This window comes from Asterias amurensis, chromosome 5, assembly GCF_032118995.1.
Source record: "Asterias amurensis chromosome 5, ASM3211899v1".
Taxonomy (NCBI): Eukaryota; Metazoa; Echinodermata; class Asteroidea; order Forcipulatida; family Asteriidae; genus Asterias; species Asterias amurensis.
Genome location: NC_092652.1, coordinates 18,843,607 through 18,863,313, shown reverse-complemented (window position 1 = coordinate 18,863,313; position 19,707 = coordinate 18,843,607). Strand labels below are relative to the sequence as shown.

The 19,707-nt window shown below is 40.0% G+C and overlaps 1 protein-coding gene across 1 annotated transcript; it reads right to left on the bottom strand.

Annotated features, from left to right (window-relative positions):
• Positions 1-3,451: 3,451 nt before the first annotated feature.
• LOC139937294 (uncharacterized) lies at positions 3,452-12,484 on the bottom strand. Its single transcript, XM_071932398.1, has 10 exons — positions 12,192-12,484; positions 11,513-11,595; positions 10,744-10,935; positions 9,832-10,017; positions 8,885-9,271; positions 7,951-8,104; positions 6,940-6,995; positions 5,820-6,519; positions 5,149-5,207; positions 3,452-4,641 (listed from the first exon to the last, which is right to left on the bottom strand). Exons 1-10 carry the CDS (start codon positions 12,308-12,310, stop codon positions 4,487-4,489), a joined length of 2,091 nt encoding a protein of 696 aa, XP_071788499.1. The 5' UTR covers positions 12,311-12,484; the 3' UTR covers positions 3,452-4,486.
• Between the last annotated feature and the right edge of the window lie 7,223 nt (positions 12,485-19,707).

The window sequence follows — 19,707 nt, the reverse complement described above, 5'->3', positions numbered from 1 at the left end:
AGTGTGTTCACTTATGAGATCATTTTGGGCACACCTCCTGCCACATCTCGGCCAGTGCAAGATAGGGCGGCATCTGTGTCAACGCCACCACTCAAATCATGAAATAGTTATATGGTCGACTCTTTGTAAAAGCAATTGCAATAACCCCCAACCCCTCCACTGCAGAGCCATTCGTTGATCGAAAAAAAAAAAAAAAAAACCCACAAAATATATATATATATAAACAAATATTAAAGGAACACGTTGCCTTGGATCGGTCGAGTTGGTCTTTGAAAAACGTTTGTAACCGTTTTTTATAAAATGCATATGGGTAGAAAGATGTTGTAAAAGTAGAATACAATGATCCACACAAACATGCCTCGAAATTGCGTGGTTTTCCTTTTACCTCGTCGACTAACACGTCGGCCATTTATGGGGGTCAAAATTTTGACTCCCATAAATGGCTGACGGTGATAGTTCGCACAGTAGAAGGAAAACCACGCAATTTCGAGGCAAACTTGTGTGGATCATTGTATGCTACTTTTAAAACATCTTTTTAACCATATGCATTATATAAAAAACGGTTAAAAACGCTTTTGTTTTGACCAACTCGTCCGATCCAAGGCAACGTGTTCCTTTAATAATTAATTCTTTCGAGGAATTTTAGAAGGGGGTTGGGCAATTCTGTAGACGAGACAAATAGTGTGTTAAAGATTATGGACATTGTGTGCACACCCTCTTCAAGCAGAGGCACACCCTCTTCAGCATGTCGAGCAAAGCTCAGCTTGCTGGTTGCTTGCCAAAGTGCAGGCAATTCATGGCGAACGCCGACACAAAATTGTACTATAATGTGGTTTAATCAGGACAGGCGTGGTTGTACGGGTGGGGGGGGGGGGCTTTAAGACAAAAACAAAGGCAAACACACAATTTCTTCCGACTTTAGTGCATGTTTAATGGAGACATAATCTCTGGGGACAGCTTTCCCTATGACTGCGTCCAAACAAATCGCAAGAGGAAGATAACCTATAAAACAAACAGATTACCAATAGTGTCCACTGCTTTTAAGGTTTGACAGTGTGGCAACGAAATTAAATGTGCATTGAAATTGGAATTGGAAACTAACACACATCGGTGTATGGGTAAAAACCCAAATTAATAAATGAGGATGAGTCGAAACCTCCAGTTCTTTCATTTCCCACAAATTTGATTTCGAGACCTCAAAATTAGATATTGATCGTCTATCTCGAAATCAAGCAGCTAAAAGCACACGACTTCATGTGACAACGGTGTTTTTCTTTCATTATTGTCTCGCAACTTCGACGACCAATTGCGCTCAACTTTCACACTTTTGTAAGCTTGTGTGTGTAAAGATACACCAAGTGAGAAGACTGGTCTTTGACAATTACCAAAGGTGTCCATTGTCTTTAACATAGCAACGATTTTGTAATCAAAGAGGTCGTTCACACGCCGTGCTAAAGTTGGTCTAAGTCCACTTAGACCGGTTCGGGTTCAACTTTTGTGCGTGTGAACGCAAATAAAGTTAGACCGGATCGGGTTTAAACCCCAAAACTTAAACCGTCCAGCGAGGCGGTCTAAGTCTAAACCGGTTCGGGTTTATCTTTTAACACTGCGTGTGGACAGAATGACATCCGGTTTTAACTCACAACGGACGACCCATTGTGTGGTTCAATGCACACGCCCGGGACCCAGAGTGCTTGTATACGGTTTCTGTTGCCTCTGATGCTGAAAAGCACCGAGTATTTATATAAATTTCTTGCCGCTTACCGAGTTGGCGAAACCCTCTCGATCGGTGTATGCAGTTTAACACAGGCCCACGCCCATGATTCATTAAATTCTGAAACAAAATTATATTTTCCAAGCTTTTTTTGTTGAGTGTCCTACAATAAATTGAAACTGTTTTTCATGCGCATACTACGAGCGCAGCGAAGAAGCATATTTTGTAATGCTTCTCACATGTGTACAGCGCTGCCATCCCATAGTGATCAATCTCTGATATCCCATAGTTATCCATCACCGATCCCGTGGATGTGCCTTTCTATTGCCGTCACCGTTACTAGCGTGCTGTACTTTCAATCTAGGAGAATGAACTGCAGTGGGCGCGAGGCTGTGTGTAGGGGAAATTCCCTACGCCAGCAATATCACCACGTTGTTGGGAAGTTGGGAAAATACTGCAAAGTACATGTATTTACGTAACTTGCACGTGTGTAGTTGTGTTTATGAACGAATCGGAATAAAAATCGCGGCACCAGCTTTTGAGAGACCGCAACTTCCAATCGATTGAAGTACAAACTAAAAGTATTTTTTAAATCGGAAACGGTGGTATAAAACAAAACACAAAAATGAAACGTGTTCTGTTTCATGGATATGGACAATATTTTGGTGAGTTTTCTCGGCGGTTTGTATCAATATTTTGCTTGTTTAAAAAAATAATTTCGAGTCGTGTTCATGTTTGTTTTAAGTGCCCATATCCTCCCAACGGTAAAACTGTTACCGCGTTCGAGTGAGCCATTTGTATCCAATAATTATGCCCTGTCTGATCATCCAGGGCATGGGGCACTCAGTATCTCGGCATACTCGGTGCGTGAATCTGATGAATAAAACCGGATGTAGAGCAACGGGGTCGCGTCTACTTTGACCTCTTAAAACCGAAGATAAACCGGATCGGGTTTAACTCTGTGCTGTCTGAACGCAATGGGTTTTTATTTTTACGACCACCCCCCGCTGCTCGTAAAAGTTAGACCGGTTCGGGTCTAAGTTAGTACGCTGTCTGAACATACCCAAAGGAAAAGAACAATAATTGATAAACCATAGAGGCTCGTAGTAATCAGCATGTGTACAGAGAGAGACAAGCAAACAAAGGCCTACAATGACGAACAAATCAACTGACACACAACAACAACCACAACAACGTTTTTTTGTTTATTTATCTAAAATGAAAATTATACAAAGAAAAGGCCCGATATACCGATAACGCAGTTTTGATAGAAGTATCAGTTGGTGGAGTAATGAATCTTGTGAAGTTAACAAAAGTGTCTCTCAAAGTGAGTCCACAACATTTAAAGGTCACACTGCCTTGAATCGGTCGAGTTGGTCTTTGAAAAGCGTTTGTAACCGTTTGTTATAAAATGCATATGGTAATAAAGATGTGTTAAAAGTAGAATACAATTATCCACACACATTTGCCTCGAAATTGCGTGGTTTTCCTTTTACTTTACGAACTAACACGGTCGGCCAATGGGAGTCAAACATTCGACTGCCATAAATGGCCGACCGAGGTAAAAGGTCGACGAGGTAAAAGGGAAACCACGCAATTTTGAGTGATACTTGTGTGGATCTTTATATTCTACTTTTAAAATATCTTTCTAATCATTTGCATCATTTGCAATGCAAATGATTAGAAATATATTTTAAAAGTAGAATATAAAGATCAACACAAGTGTCACTTCGGTTGCTTTTCAAAGACCAACTCGACCGATCCCAGGTAATGTGTTCCTTTAAATTAGCTTTTTCTATTAATATGGCTTTGTACATAGTTTACGTATCAAATCAATTCAATTATTATCGTTTTTCTTACGGAGCCCTCTTGGTGCCATGCAAATTTTGTGCTTCTGCACTACGGTTTATCCTAACTGAGATGGCAAACATATTGAGCCTAATATTATAATCGTTTGTCATTTTTCCTCCGGGATTAACTACCTGATTTTCTTCCTAAGATATTATGACAGTGTCTTCCCTAACAAAACAAATCCGTATAAAGTATAACTCAGCAATATAATGCGATACACCTTAAAGCTAAGACATTAAACTTAATAAATGCTGCTAATGTGTTCTTTCCAGCCAATTTAAATTGTAAATTGTGTACATCTGACTCATTTTCACAGAGCGGGTCAAATAGGAGTCCTAGAAAACAAAGTATGTAGATTTGTACAGGATTTTTGTTCTATTTATACAGGTTTTATGTTGGATTCTAACAGTTTTCCTTCAACTCTACAACATTATAGCATCCTTTAATCAAATGTTTACGACCCTTACATATCCCGATGGAATTCTAATGAATTCCTTCCAAAATATTGTATAAGTTCCTTTAATAAATATGTACGAGCCATCGGGATGACGTCATTACACAATAAATAAATAAAAAAAAAAAAAAAAAACTCCCGTTAAAGTTTTGATTTAACGAAACTATACATTGTATACATGTGATTTATATGGGTGCGTTTTGACGGTCTTAACCCAGCTGTTTCGGTCATTGACCGGTGATTAACCATTGGCGAATTCAACCTAAACGGTTTTGGTTATACGACCGCCAAAACCTATAAGGTAGAACAAGAAATGAGCTTTGTAAACCTTTACAATTATGTTAACAAACAAATGTTATCTCATGTGTTCAATTATTACTTTGAGAGATGTCTTCCCCCAACCTTCGTATGTTGGATTGCGGACGCTACACATCGGCGTTCATCCATGCAATACGTCGGTGTGTTTGTTATACTTCGATGGGGTCGACGTCTCCCTTCCAACCTTCGTAAGTAGGATTGCGGACGCCATACATACCACCTTCGCTTACCCCTGCCAACACGTCACTGCCTGCAGCCAGTGTGTCTCCATTGAGGCCATACATTGGGTTAACTGTCCATTGTTCTAAAGAAATGAGAAGGAAAAAGGTAATTCAAGGAATTAATTACAGCCCAAAGCTACATTCATTCAAACATATGTCAACTTGTAGGTTATGTTACTATAGCAACAAGTTAGGTACTTTAACATAGTTCTAAGGGGAAAACCAGCATTGGTGTTTGCAGTTTCGTAAAAAAAGGAGAAATTGTGGGGTGGGACTTTTCGTTCTTACGATAAAGTTGTGTCCGAGTTATAACACCTTTTTGCCCTTTTTATTACTCGCATGATAATTTAAAACGTGCGTTTTTTTTTTTGTTTTTTTTTGTTTTTTTTTTTTGGGGGGGGGGGTTAATGCCGTTTTTGCATGCTCACAAGATATAAGATGAGAGGTATTATTCAACAAGTAACTTTATTTGAATAAATAAACGTTTGCATACATACATTACTAACATTGGATAATGATCTTGACTTGTGTATGAGATTTTTTTCAAATAATTGAAAATTATTGTGTAGGATACAAAAATGTCATCTTACTGCCAGCACTTTGAGGTCCAGCCAACTGCGCGCTTGGTGTCAACGGAGACCCCAAACTTCTGCAGAAAAAAAAATGACAGAGCTGTTTGAGCATGTTGATTTGGTCACTGAAGAAATGAGCATGTTGATTTCGTTATTGAAGAAGTTAAGAAGTTTTGATTTTGTCCAAGAATTTTGAATAAACCACCATTCCTGTAAATTGTGTTTCAAGAGCTGCGCTCAAAGCTCATTCATGACTTTTTTTTAGACTGTGAAATTGCCTCCGAAAATAACCTGTGAAAAAAATACCGCAGACAACAACAAAATTGATATCTGAACATAAACTCCATGCAGCACAAATTTAGAGCAATGGGGAGATACATAATTTATATATCTCAAGTAGAGACAGGATTAAATGCACAGAAATACGAAAGCAAACTGGAGTAACCATTATGGGTTGGACACACGGGCCGAAGAAATGACAACGAAAATAATGGATTTGCAACCAAGGACAATGGACAAGGAAAAGAGGATGGAGAGAAGACATCAGGCTATGCACGAACAGCATGGCCAAGAACTGCAAGAAATAGAAATGAATGACATTTACGTGAGGAGCGCTACATCTTACACTGGATGAACACAGCCTAAAATTATGATTGTGATGATTAAAACAGAATGTGTAATAATATTACCCTTCGGATGCTTTCAGCGCCAATGTGCCGCCCAGTTTTTTCCATACGACTGCTCCAATGACTGCCCCAACGACCGACACAGCACCTACTGTAACTCCGACAGTAATTCCTGTCGAACGATCGGCCCCACCTCTTCTTCCACTTGCGGCTCCGGCCTCATTGGTCACATCGTCTCGACTCGTGGTCGAAGGAGAAGCTGCTTCACTTGTCGACATTGTGGTTGTCGACCGTGTGGTTGTCGACAGCGTGGTAGTCGGCAGTGTGGTTGTCGGCAGTGTGGTTGTCGACAGCGTGGTGGTCGGCAGTGTGGTTGTCGACAGCGTGGTTGTCGGCAGTAGTGTGGTTGTCGGCAGTGTGGTCGTCGGCAATGTTGTCGTCGGCAGTGTGGTTGTCGGTAGTGTGGTTGTCGGCAGTGTGGTTGTCGGTAGTGTGGTTGTCGGCAATGTAGTTGTCGGCAGTGTAGTTGTCGGCAATGTGGTCGTCGGCAGCGTGGTTGTCGGTAGTGTGGTTGTCGGCAGTGTGGTTGTCGGCAGTGTAGTTGTCGGCAATGTGGTCGTCGGCAGCGTGGTTGTCGACTTTGGGGTAGTAGGTAAAAGTTGAATCGGGCAGACGATTGATCCTTGATCAGCAATGAGATCAAACGTAGTATTCCCAACGTCACTGTAGCATGAACAGTTAAACTGAGATGGCCACTGGTGATCTATAATTAACGTCACCAAGACAATTGGTTCAAAGGGTATTCTCGAGGGACAGAACATAATGATAGTAAAATAACTTATCTTGTTTTCTTAACAATTGTGTTAATTTATAGTGAGTGTAAGATGGATACATTTTAATTAAAAGAATGATACATCGCTAACAATGCCTAGATTTTATTTAATGTTTAGGGCTAGTTGGGGTCCAAAAGATACCGGGTCTAAAAGGTATAATCGGGGAACAAAAAGATGATGATAGTAAAATAGCTTATCATCCATCAATATTTTGTTTTCTTTTCATTTTGGTTCCTGTGAAGTGAGTGAAATCGCTGGGTAAATTTTATTTAAAAAAAAGTTTGGCTAACAATGGTTTAATTTGCTTGCCCAGTTCGGGGTCAGTTATTGACACATTTACCAGTGCTTACCGGTGTTGCTAAATGTCATTTTGCAGGAACCAACACTGCAGCTTACCAGGTCATCACTGTTTAAAATTAGAAAAGAGGAAATCACATGAGAATACTAAATAACCGCAATGCGCTGCTATGTCACGAATTTAGCACACACTTTAATTTGTAGTTTGATATACATTTTCGCCCCTGTCGGTTTCAGCTTCGGCTTCATCAGACTGGTTGATGTCCCATACGAAAAACGCGTGTTTTCAAAACAACTAACGTAGCCTATAGGCATTGGCCATGGCCGTTATTTCGCAAAGGTCAGAATTCATCTGGATTCCGGGTCCCTTTTGTGGCTGACCTATTCATGGGTCGGGCTGTGACCCGAAAGATGGTCAATGGGATTTTAACACGGGTTCTGCGTTAGTTTAACCAATTTATGGGGTCATTTTGCCACTCATTACGGATAATTCTGACCCAGAAATGAGTCAGGCCCCAAGTGAACATACGGTTCTGGGTCAATTGTGAGCAGGAAATGTTTCAGAGTGTCCGTAGTAGAAAAATGTTTCCGCCTTGTGTGGGCTAACACAACGAAGCCTATTCTGAAACAAACACACTTTGAAGTTAAATAAACTCAAAACTGTTTGTGTATAAAAGGCAATTGACAATAAATTGTAACTACTCAAAATAAATGTTTAGCATACAAACTGACTTGCTGTTAGTGAGCAATGGAGAGCTGTTGATAATATAAACATTTTAAGAAACGGTTCCCTCTGAAGTAACGTAGTTTTTGAGAAGAGGTAAATTCTCACTCGAATGTTAAAAGACTTCTGGCCTGAAGCCTGTTTAAAGGCATTTGAAAGCACACAAAATAGTGCGACAAGTGTTTTTTTAAGCATGATTTTCCTCTTGCAATTTTGATGACCAATGTTGAGTCAAAGTTTGATATCACATGCATATGTTGGGATATAATATTCCTACCAAGTGAGAATACTTATATTTGACAGTATTACCAAAGATGTCCACAGGGCCTTTTATGCTTACTTGGTCTGACCGCAGCCGCACCCATCAATACCATTGCCCGTCTCTCGTGATCGCAGTATGGGAGTGGTGTCGTCATCATCGTCGACAAACATGGCACCAGACTGGCTGAGAAACATCAAATCACCGGGAGGCGAAGATGGACAATCCACAGGCTCTTTTTAAACAAATTAAAATAAAACAGACTAAAATTAAAATAAAACCATTTTACAGGGAACGGTCGGATGGAGAATCTGTACAGGCCACCTCAAAGAAAACTGTTGGTGACTACTACCACAAGTTGAAGATCATAAAAAGCGTACTTGGTGTATAAAGAGTACTGGAGAGCTGTAGATATGGTAAAACAATGTTGAAGATACGGCCATTTTTAATTAGAGAAAGGTAATGTTTCACCTCAAAACTCGAATCTGAAACATGTGTCATGCCTGAAGCCTTACTCATGCATTTAAAAGCAACATAAGCGTTTCTCTTGCATTATATTCTTGCAACATCGATGACCAATTGAGCCAAAATTCCCACAAATTTGTTAATGTGTGCTTGTCTTGGGATACACCATGTGAGCATCGTTTTTAAATAATTCCCAAAAGTTGACACTGCCTCAAAAGACACACAGTATTTCAGAAACAAAACATTTTAATAACGTGTACGACCTCATAAGCTGCAGGACTTAACCTTATCTTATCATAAAACATCGAACTCAATATTGCGACAAATGTCGAATTTAGTATAATAGTTTGCCGCATTAAAAGAAAATCAAAACGGCGACGCGGAAAAAAAAATTGCACAATAAGAGTCTAAAACTGCCATGAGCACACTGACCGAAACATCAAGCAGAATAAAACGGCTCTTCTCGAGCTCAGAGTAGAGCCAGATGTCACCGCAAACCTTACTTGTGTTTTGCATGTTTATCATGTATCTTCATGGTATCTTCACTTACGATCAATTGGCCCCAACGAAAGTTTCCTCTCACAGATGTAACCAAACAGGTTATGGCAGCCCCTGTCATTCCAATTGAGGCTATGAGGCCTCATCCTGAAGCACTCGTTCCCATCATCGCCACTAACCGGGTCAAAGATCTGAAACAACGCGGGGGTTCCATCCATCCAATGATATTCAACGATCGTCAGGCCAGTCCAAAAAGTGGCGCCGTTTTGGGGCAGGAGCATTCTGACGTCATTCAGTTCTTCCCTCGTTTCGAGGTAGACCAGATGACCTCCCCTGCCTTCGCAGAATCGTCTGGCATCACCTTGAGTTCTACGCTGGTGGCTTCCTTGCACGACCTCGTAACAGGACTCGCCGAAAGGGTGCCAGTTGTTGGGACAACCTGTGTGGAAAAGAATTAAACACTCTAATCTGGAAAGTGTTTCTACAACCCTTACCACAGAGAGCAGAAGAATCTGTGTAAAGTTAAATGAACGAAACAATTTGAGAGAGAAAATAATTTTTGTGGCAACTCAGAGCACCCACAAGTCAGAATAGAACCACCGGATTCCGTAATATTAAGAAGCAGTTCTTGTATAGCGCATATTACCAAAAAAGTGTGTAAGCGCTTCTGTGATTAAAAATATGTTTAAGTTTCGATTTCAATTGTTCTAGCGTGGGACAGGTTTTAACATTGTTTGGAAGAGAGTTCCATAGTTAAGGTGAAGCATATTGGAAGGAACGTTGATCGAAGAACTTTGTCTGGATTGGAACTGCTGTAAGAAGATATTTCGAACTGGAACGAACTTGTTTGCGGAGGGTGATAGTGTTGAATTACTTCCGGAGATTTGGGATTTTAACTCATATTCTGTGTCATTCTGGTTCATCTTCAGTTCAATTTGATATAGATTCTGGGTCCTACTCTTCAACTCAGCCAATTCATAGTTTGTTGTTCGCACTTACCAGTTGGAGTAGTGTCAGTTTCACACACGAAATTCCGTAACAGGAGGCAACGTGAGGTAAAGAACAATAGTACATTGGACGAGTGACGCATCTGGACGCATTCACCAATACTACCAACAATTATTAAATGCTCTGGTACTTGAACGGTGCCGTCAGACCAGGTGTAGGTCTTCTTGGCTATCAGTCCTAGAATAATAATAATAATAACAAACATAATTTGCAAAGCGCATTGTGGATCATAGATTCCTCAAAATGACCTAAAAATCCGAACAAAAGCTGTGAAAGCATGAAGACATTTAAAACATAGGCCTACAACACAATGCGCGCTACGCGAGCAAATACGTGAACGCGACCGTCAGAAAATTGTGCTGTTAAAACCTTACGTTTTATGATACGTGAAGGTACCATTTTTCACGTCGGGTGGGTACGTGCCGACGGCTTACGTGAGCATGCAATAAGACAAAGTGTTGACGTCACGACGTCACCACGCGACCTTGAAACAACAACACAATTTTCTGACGTTCTTGTTCACGTGTTTGCCCGCGTTTACGTGCAGCTAAACATCCCTATTTTGTTTGTGAAATATACCACGGAAAAGATTCCACAACACACATTGGTAGACACAAGTTTAAAACGATAGAAACAACAGACCTATAATGAATAAACAGATATACAAATATGTTACAACCATCATGAATTGTATTGCAAAGAACGTATTCCCTGCTTGGAAACTCAAAACATAATTTTACATTTTGTCTTGCTAACCTCTCCTTCTTTGTTGTGTTATAAGTTTCAAAGTTGTTATTGATGTAACTCGTCTCCAGGACATAGGGTTTGTTCCGTACCCGTTTTTTTTTTTTTTTTTTTTCAAATAAAAAACAATACAATACAAATTTAGTAATGAATCAATACCTATCCAATAATCGATTCTGGTCAATGTCGATGCCCGGCTGACTATAAAGTTCTGCTCTTCCATGGATTCGATGTACACCAAGTGACTATTACGCTCTATGCAATCAAGGAGAGCTCCCTCGTGGGTCCTGCGTGACTCGGTAATGAATCTGTAACACGAGTCACCGTCTCGCACTTCGTCGGCTTCACATTCTAAAAAAAAAAAAAAAAAATTAGACATTTTGAGCATTTTAAGTAATTAGCAACGACATTCAATGTGGGATCGTTGGTAATGATATTTTGTAATGGAAAGTCTCACCACGGTAATATAATAGAGCACAACAGAGTGTGTGAATTTTGTTTTTGGAAATTTATTAGCCAATGTCGTAGAGCAGTATTTTTAAGGCCATGTCACACGAGGCAACTTAGATGAAACCAGTTCACGCCCATTAATTCCTATCAGAAAATTCATTCACATTTCAGTTTTCACATTTTTTTTCATGGGATGATGAGTAGCAGCTAGAAGAATGTCTCCCTTGTCATGCTGCCAAAGTGTTCCTTGAAATGCAGTGCAGTTGATTGCCTCCAAGTTGCCTGAAACAGTTGACTTATGTGACATGGTCTTATAGCGGTAAGCAACGTCTTTGACAGACACGTTTTGTTAAGCGCAGGCGTATTTCGTAGCTTCGCAAACTAGGCGGCCAGCTTGGGCGTTCACAAAGTATTATCTCGTCATTCATTTGCATCAAAAATGGCTTTGCTCAAAAATGCTTTTATAAACCAGTTGTACCTTCTGCAGATGTTTGGCAACTTAGGAATGACGACGACACTGGACAGTCACAAATTGTCGTTGTGTCTGGATCATTTACCAATCTGTGTTATGGAAACAAATTAATAAGAATCATATTTTTTGAATTCGAATTAGTATTCTTCGAGTTTTGTTATAGGCCTACTCCACCCATGAACAACTGTGAAATTTAATCAACATCAATGATGGGTGTTATAAATTAATAAACACCGGGCATAGTGCTCTTGTTGATTTGCATGCACAAACTACAGAGCGACCATTCCTTGTATACCTTTTAGTAAGTTACCATTTACCGTGGTTGACATCTGGGATTCGGATACTATGCGTAATTTTGTCAGATTTCAGGATAATTTTGACACAGAAGATATTGGAAATACTGACCTAGAAATGGGTGAGGTCCAAGGAACTAGATCAATTATGATTTTTTGTAATATGTGGCCACTTAGGGGCTCCCCTACTTATAATTAAAACAATCGAACGGTTCCGTAAAAAAAAAAAAATTACTTTGCCTTTAACGCCAGTGTATGTTTGTATTGCAGTGTGTGAAAGAGTAGCCACAGGCCAGCTAAATGTTGTAACTCGGCTCACGGGAGCATCTTCCTTTGAATCCAATTGTTATACTTAACTTACAATAATAATTAGTATATAATGCGTTACTTGCCTTGTATATGGTACTCCTGCAGTATCACCAGTCCTCCCATTGAGTGTCACAAGCAGTAGACAAAGGATTACGAGCTGAGATGTGGTTACATTCAACCAACGAGACCAAATACAATACATTTTCAATTTTGAAAGTTATTCAAAATACGTAAAATTATATGTCAAATGTTCACACTAGAAAACCCAAACACGTCTGGAAAGTCTGAACGTCGAATTTGTATAATACAAAGAAATACAAGTCAACCAATTTAATAAGTTTTTTCCAAAGGAAACATGCAAACTCATGTCTACAAGGTGTAATGCTCACTGTGTAACTGGTATTAGTAAAATATTTCCTGTTTATACCAGTCCAACTGTTGCCTTAATAAGCTGTGTTGATAACTACGCATTTTGACCATCGAAACCAAACTAAAGCACACTCAACAAGTTTGCATCAACGATCTTTGTTACGTTGATAATTAACTTTTCAAAAACAACAAGTGCACATAATGACGAACTAGAATGATATGGTAATTTTGGTGTCTCTCATGATAAATATTGAACAAAATTTACTATTTTAGTTGTACATTTATTTTATCACATCCATGTGGCTTCAGCAGCGAGGGTAAGGGGTAGAAGGCGGGAGCACCAACCCCGCTTGGAACCACGCCCCTTGGGTGCCCCGGCAATACTTTTTTGCTCATCTAATTGAGTCAGTATAATGGAGGAAAAAGAAAAAGAAGGAGATTAAACGAGTTAGTAAAAAATATATAATTGCACAGACGATTGGTTTTCAAACAGGTACAAGTGATTACTGAAAATGTAGAGGTTTGGGTAATCATTTCTCTACGCAAAAAAATGAGGTAAGACTATATGACTCCCATTAACACGGGTTCTCTATTGACAAAGTAAACATCGTATTGGTTACCAAACTTGATCGTAAAAAAAAGAGGCTACAGCTCGTATTGAGTGTGTTTATTTTGTTATTTCGGAGAACGAAACTGTTTCAGTGCAACTTGCAAGATCATCTTGGTAAACAACAAGTGCAAACTCTACAGTTGTGTTTGGCACAGTTTACGATGCTTTAATTGATGCACACGCGGGGAATGGATGCGTCACTGCTTCATGCCGTCTGGGTAGTAGTGAAGAAATTTATAGTTTCTGTTTGGGTTATCTCAATAATGTTGGTGATGAAGAACATGCACAAACATTTCCACGTTAATCGTAATAAACATGTACATTGTTGGCATTAGAGACCTACGTCAACGTCGACGAACTATACGCAATAATTAATTCTGCACGGGCTGTAAACATATCTGATTGGTTTGAACAAAAATACACTAGTTATGTCTGCTCTAATTGTTGCTCACTCCATTTTCTTTATTTTCAACTCCACCTTTTTTTCTGCTACGTAGCTATACACACTAATATGAATGGGGTTTAATATGAAGCAATTGTTACTTACTCTGCGTATGAGTTTACCCTGACTTCTAAGAGCATAATGCTTGAGGAACAGGGGGGAAAGGGCAAGGGCATTTACCTACTGGATATTTTACGACATAGGCTGGTCCGCTGTCTCAATGGTTTAACCGATATTGACTCGTACACAAACAGGCCTTTGTCCTGGTATAATATACAATGCTATAATGTGAGGCGCCTCGGGACCCTTTTGGGGTTAGATGCTATGTAAAAAGGCCGTGTATTATCAGTATTATTATTGTTGCTAGTTTTTTGTCTTTCTATTCTTTTTCTTCTTAATGCTATTACTTCAAAGAAATATGGGCCTACATGCCCCCATATTAACACTTACATGTAATAAAATATACAAATCACAGCTACCATGTCTGTCTCCCTATACAATTTGTGAAATGGAAAGAACTCGCGCCACACCATAATCAATAAAATGCAATTTAAAAACATGCTAAACGAAAAATAAGATGTGAGTGTGATTTTGTGCTCGTGAAAGTGGTGTACCCCCCTACCCCGAACACTTCTTACTGGCAATGTATGTACAACCTTATTATACAAAACAACAACGGAAAAAACAAAGGGTCTCGATAGAGGAATTAAAGGCGCAAGTTGCTCCATAAACGTTGCGCTAGTGGACTTACGTTGCTAAGTGCCCCACAAGGAATGTTGTGTACAAAGTCTTGGGAAGGTTCTTATGTATTCTGATAACTGAATAAGACGAAAAGTGTAACTGTTTTTTGTTATAGAAACATTGGTGTGTGTGTGTGTGGGGGGGGGGGGGGGTCCCTTTGCCACACTGGAACGGGCAAGGTACAAGTCAACGTGCTGATTTTAAAGGCACATGAACATGGATATTGTCAAAGACCAGTAGTCTCAGAACTTTTGACACAATTGGTCATTGAAGTGGCAAGAGTACAATGAGGATGCTCTTAAGAGGGCTTCTGACCTGAAGTATTTCAATATTAATTGAGTGAGAAGTTACTTCTTTCTAAAAAAGTTTGTCTATTCAGAGGTAGCCGTTTCTAAAAATGTTTTATACTATCAATAGCTATATATTACTCGGACGTTGCCAAGTAAGGTTTTATGCTGACAAACAATTTTCAGTAAATTACTTAATGATGGCTTTACTCCGTAGTACACGTTATTTATATATCGATATTTTGGCATGGAATTGTGCTAATAAGTATTTGAATTGAATTGAATTAAATCTTAAAATTTCTTATTTCCACTTGTCAATCAACAGACTCAACACCACTTGGGTCTTCGAGAGTTGCGTACGCATCTGTGAGGGCGTCGTCATGGCTGCACTTTCTCCCTCCACGAGGCTTTATCAACACCTGGTAACCCCCTTCAATTTGAACGTTGTCGCGTCTGGTACCTGAAGTGCTCCCTTCGTTCACGTACTCATAGTTGCTATCGTTGCCTTTCGGGTTGAAAGGTGCGACCTTTGGAGGTGTTGGTGCTCCTGGATCGTTGGGTTTCCTTGGCTTGTCCATTTGCTGAGTTACTGTAGTTGGGTCCTCGTAACCAGGGTCGGCATATACGTCATCGTCGACCCTTCCTGCAACAACAATGGGTGTAGCGTTTTCTTGCGTGGTTGTGAGGTTGTTTCTCGAAGAAGTTGTTGCCTCGTAGTCTGTATATAAAAACATACAATCAGAGATACCATAGTTTGAGATTGTCCATGTGACGAGTGAGTGTTATGTGGCAATTGTTTTATATGTTAATCCACGACTGTGTATTAAAGAAAAGGACATTTTCTTCATGTGTAACAAAGAAAAACTATCATTTTTTTCACAATAAATGATCTTTTTAAGGACCAAACATGGGTCAATTGTTTCAGAACCAATGATTTCATTGGATACAATGATTTCGTTTGATATACGTGCAGCGTAAGCTTCCCACATCTGTGTATTGATTGGTCCGATGTGATGTGGGTGCAGCTGACAAGCATCACATTGGACCAATCAAAGCATATGGAGAGCTTCGGTTGTCTGCTAAATGCAGCGTTCACTATGTATTATAATATATCACGTGAAATGAATGTAGGTGAAATGTGATTATGGCCGAGGATTGACGTAGGCTCAACGGCAGATCTCGGGCGTAAAATAATCACGAAGTGTGACGTCAGATGTTCACTCAAAGGCATGCAATTGGCTAACGCAGAAAAAGTAATCGCGATCTCAGCCTTTAAATCAAGTCTACAATATATTACTGTGTCATAAGTTTTAAACCTACCGTGCGGAAGTTCTGTCTTTGTCTTTGGATCTCTGGGGGTGGGGAGAGAAAACAAACGGAAACATAAAATCACAATGTTATTTAAGTTCTGCAACTTGGTCGTCCCCTGAAGATTGTCTTAATTGGTTTACTATAACAGAAGCCCAATATTATAGATAAGTTTTGTGACCGCAATACGTATTAATTGTATACGGTATTTAATAGGCAAAAATAGTATAAAGAAGGACACATAAAACAAGTCATAGCTGAATACAGCGTCTATATTGCTGCGAAAACCACCCCAAACTACCATGGTTTTATAGGGGTGATACAGCAGATAAAAAGAGTTCCAATTAAAAGCCAAAGGTATACAATCATTTGCCTTTAAAAATAACTTACACTGTGAGTGTGAGGTTGCTTTGAGGTGAGTTTTTCGATCTTTTTTGACAAAAGAGAAGAACAATCAAAGAAACGACAGCCACTGTGACCAACACTGCTATGATTACACCAACAATAATGCCAGAATTGGAAGACGCGAGTTCATTCACGACACAGCTTGAGTTGTTGAGGCTGCGGAAGGCGCCATCTTGGAACTCGTACACGTTCGTCTGGTTCCTACTATCGCCTGACCTGTCTGCTGTACACGCGCAGCTGAGAGGCGGGGTTGTGACTTGCCATTCATCGACAGACAGGTTTCGAACTGGGGCTAGAATGTCAAACAAGGAGTGTGGTTAAATATTACTAAAGGTAAACGCTGATTTGACAAACAACATTATACATTTTGTTTAGCAACAATTTCATTAGTCCATTTGCGTGTGCTGGCCGAGCGGGTACGATCATCAGACACAAGCTCGGCAGAATGTGTGATTGACCGTAGCTAAAGCTTTTTAACCCAGGACTAAAGAACGGCCAGAAGTCCATCAGAGTTATTTCCGAATGGAAAGACCTCTCTTCGAGTGGTGAACGCAACCTAAACCAACTTGTTTAAAACCAAGTTGATGCATAATATTGGAAAGAATTGAATATGGGGTCATAAAGGTTTAACCGCTTTATTCCCATCAACCTAAAAGTAAGTAAGTAAGTAAAAGAGATCGAATGGTCTACTAATTGGTGACTGTAAACGCCAGGTACCTACTCCGTACATGACGTCAGAATTTGTAACATTTTACATACCTACAGAAAAACTGCAATAGCCACAGGTGCACGTGAAGTTCTGTCTCCTGTAAGAAAGTAGTAGCACTAATTTTGGAACATGACTGTTTTTTTTTATGTAACATTTAATTCTAAATAATTAAATTAGAACTTCTTAAATTCAAATGTATCATAATTTGAATAAAAGGAAAATCGTTGCACAATTTGAAGCTTTAGCTAGTTTATAGTAATATCGAACCTATCGCACATATTTTGTAATAATTGATTTTGGTTTTGACTTTTATTATTCGGAGTATCAAATCTACTCCTGTAGAACTCCAAATGGTGCTTAAATTACACTCTAAAAACATCCTGGGTTAACATTGAACCGGTGTGGCAGGAGATGTTGTCGTCCCCCCCCCCCTATTCGGCGAACTCTGTACAATCTTCTTCTGAAAGCGCCCTCCTTCGGCTCACGTTAATTTGCCATGGGGGACATTATCCGGGGACAGATTTCCCTGGGACGGTGGATTCCGGGTCTCATTATTGGTCAAAGTTACCAAGACATTGATAAAAGAAAGGTTATAGATTTAAAAGCCAGTTTCTGCGTCAGTGTTTGACCAATTTCTTGGTAACTTTGACACAGATACCGGGTTTTACCATGTGGGAGAGAAAAATATGACAAAGAAATGTGTATAAGACCCCATCACAGAACCCAGACCCTGGTCAATTTTGACTCCGGAGTTTCTAGAGCCTTTTGTAAAAAATGGGCCATACCTATTCATCATCACGCAACTGCATCCATCCACGCAGTCTTCGGTTCCGCACCTACAGAGGATTGGGATACCAAACACATCGCTGCTATTGCGGACGCAAATAGAACCATTCCCGACGAGACGATTGAGGTTGGCCAGAGGGGGAAAGCAGACGTCATCTGAAAGTTCAAAATACTGTACCATAAAACCAAAATATACCGCAGTTCTAGCTCTTCTGACACTTGGTGGCGTCTGATATAACAGGTACATTTCCATAGGCCCTTTTCAAAACAACGCCTTTGGACTACGGGCTGTGCTCTACTTGATTAGAGCACGGTAAGTAAAACGCACGTGCTGTTGCGGAGCCTAAGTCTAAGCCGAATGCATGCCCTGATTTCATAAAGGTCCGTAGACTACCCCACAAAGTTGTCAAGTTGTAAATAATGGGCAGATTTGTTTCCCCCACAGAGAAATATTAAGCTCCTTGACATATAAATAGGGAAAACAAAAACGGGAGTATTGACTGTAAGGAAGAAATAACACCACTATACCTGAAGTGTGAAGCTGTTTACGGGCAAGCAGTTCTCTCTCACATATGTAAGAATAACGCTGGACAGTGCAGACATGATCATCCCACGTGAAACCATTCCAAGGATCAAGTTTATAACACAAATCTCCTTGCATGTGACTTCTGGTTTTTCTTATAAATGCTTGGTAGTTTGCTCTTTCCCCATCCAACCAAATGTATTCAGACTTGAGGCCGATCCAGAACGTTGTATTTACATTGGTAAGTCCCAGGTGAAGGCCCCGGATGAATGTTAGTTCTTCCGTTGAGTCGATCGTCACTAAGTGACCGCCGTGGATGAGACTGCATCTCAACTGAGCATCGCCTTGTGATAAACGAGCAGACGACTCAGATGAGATCATGTAGCACGATCTTGCCTTCGTCGATCCTTTGCAATCTGCACACGAAAACATTTTCAATACGAATATTAGGGAGTACGACAGCCAAACTCTCAACATTCACAAAATAAATTATGTGGTGATTACTGTCTCTAATTCTGTTCACGGTGTATAATTAAGGAAATATGGAAAGATTTGTTTTCTGTTGCTGAAAAGCTGTGCTTTTCAAAGACTGTCATCTCGAGACATGCACGATCTCAATTAAATCTGTGGTGATGTGAGGTATGGATCTCAAGTGAGACGCCACAGTGCTGTTTTAGATCGTCATCTTAAGACATGCATGGGCAAATGCTGTTGTTTACATTTTACCCATTAACTCTCCTCAAATTATCGCAGGTTTGTTGTTTGCAGTTGCTTGTAGTGCAGTGTAATTGTGAATAGTAGTTTCACGTTTTGTGTGATGGGTCCTGGCGGGAAAAACCTTTATATTTATAAGTGCTGACTTTGACACTAGACAGTGATCAAACTTAGTATGCAATCAGCCTGTATACAGTCATGAATAAACTTGATTTTGTCAAGTTCTTGAGGATTATTTAAAAAAATTGCTTCCTTACCCTCAGACGTGACGTTTCCGCATATAAATCGGCTAGTCATCTCACAATTTCCGACTTTCAATTTTAATTGTTCACCGGAGAGGTAAAAACACCCCTGTCCCTTTGGGAACTTGGGAACCAGGCTGGGCTGGAGTGGTCTTCCGTCCTGCCAAGTCAATCTCAGCGTAGAGGTCAGACCGATCCAGTAGTTATCATAGTTATAATATCTCGATCCATTCCGAAGAATGGTCGCAAAATTTTGGAGGAATAGTTGCTCTTCGACGGAGCCGATGTACACGAGATGGCTGTGACGTTGCATGCAGTGGAGCTGAGCATCGTCGTGTGACTTTAGATCGTTCTTGAAGAATCGGTAGCAAGAGTTCTCGTACCGCGTTTCGTCCGGAGTGCAGTCTGAGTAAAGGCAGAAAAAGGGAAGAATGATGTTATCAAACAGTGCAGTCATTAAAAA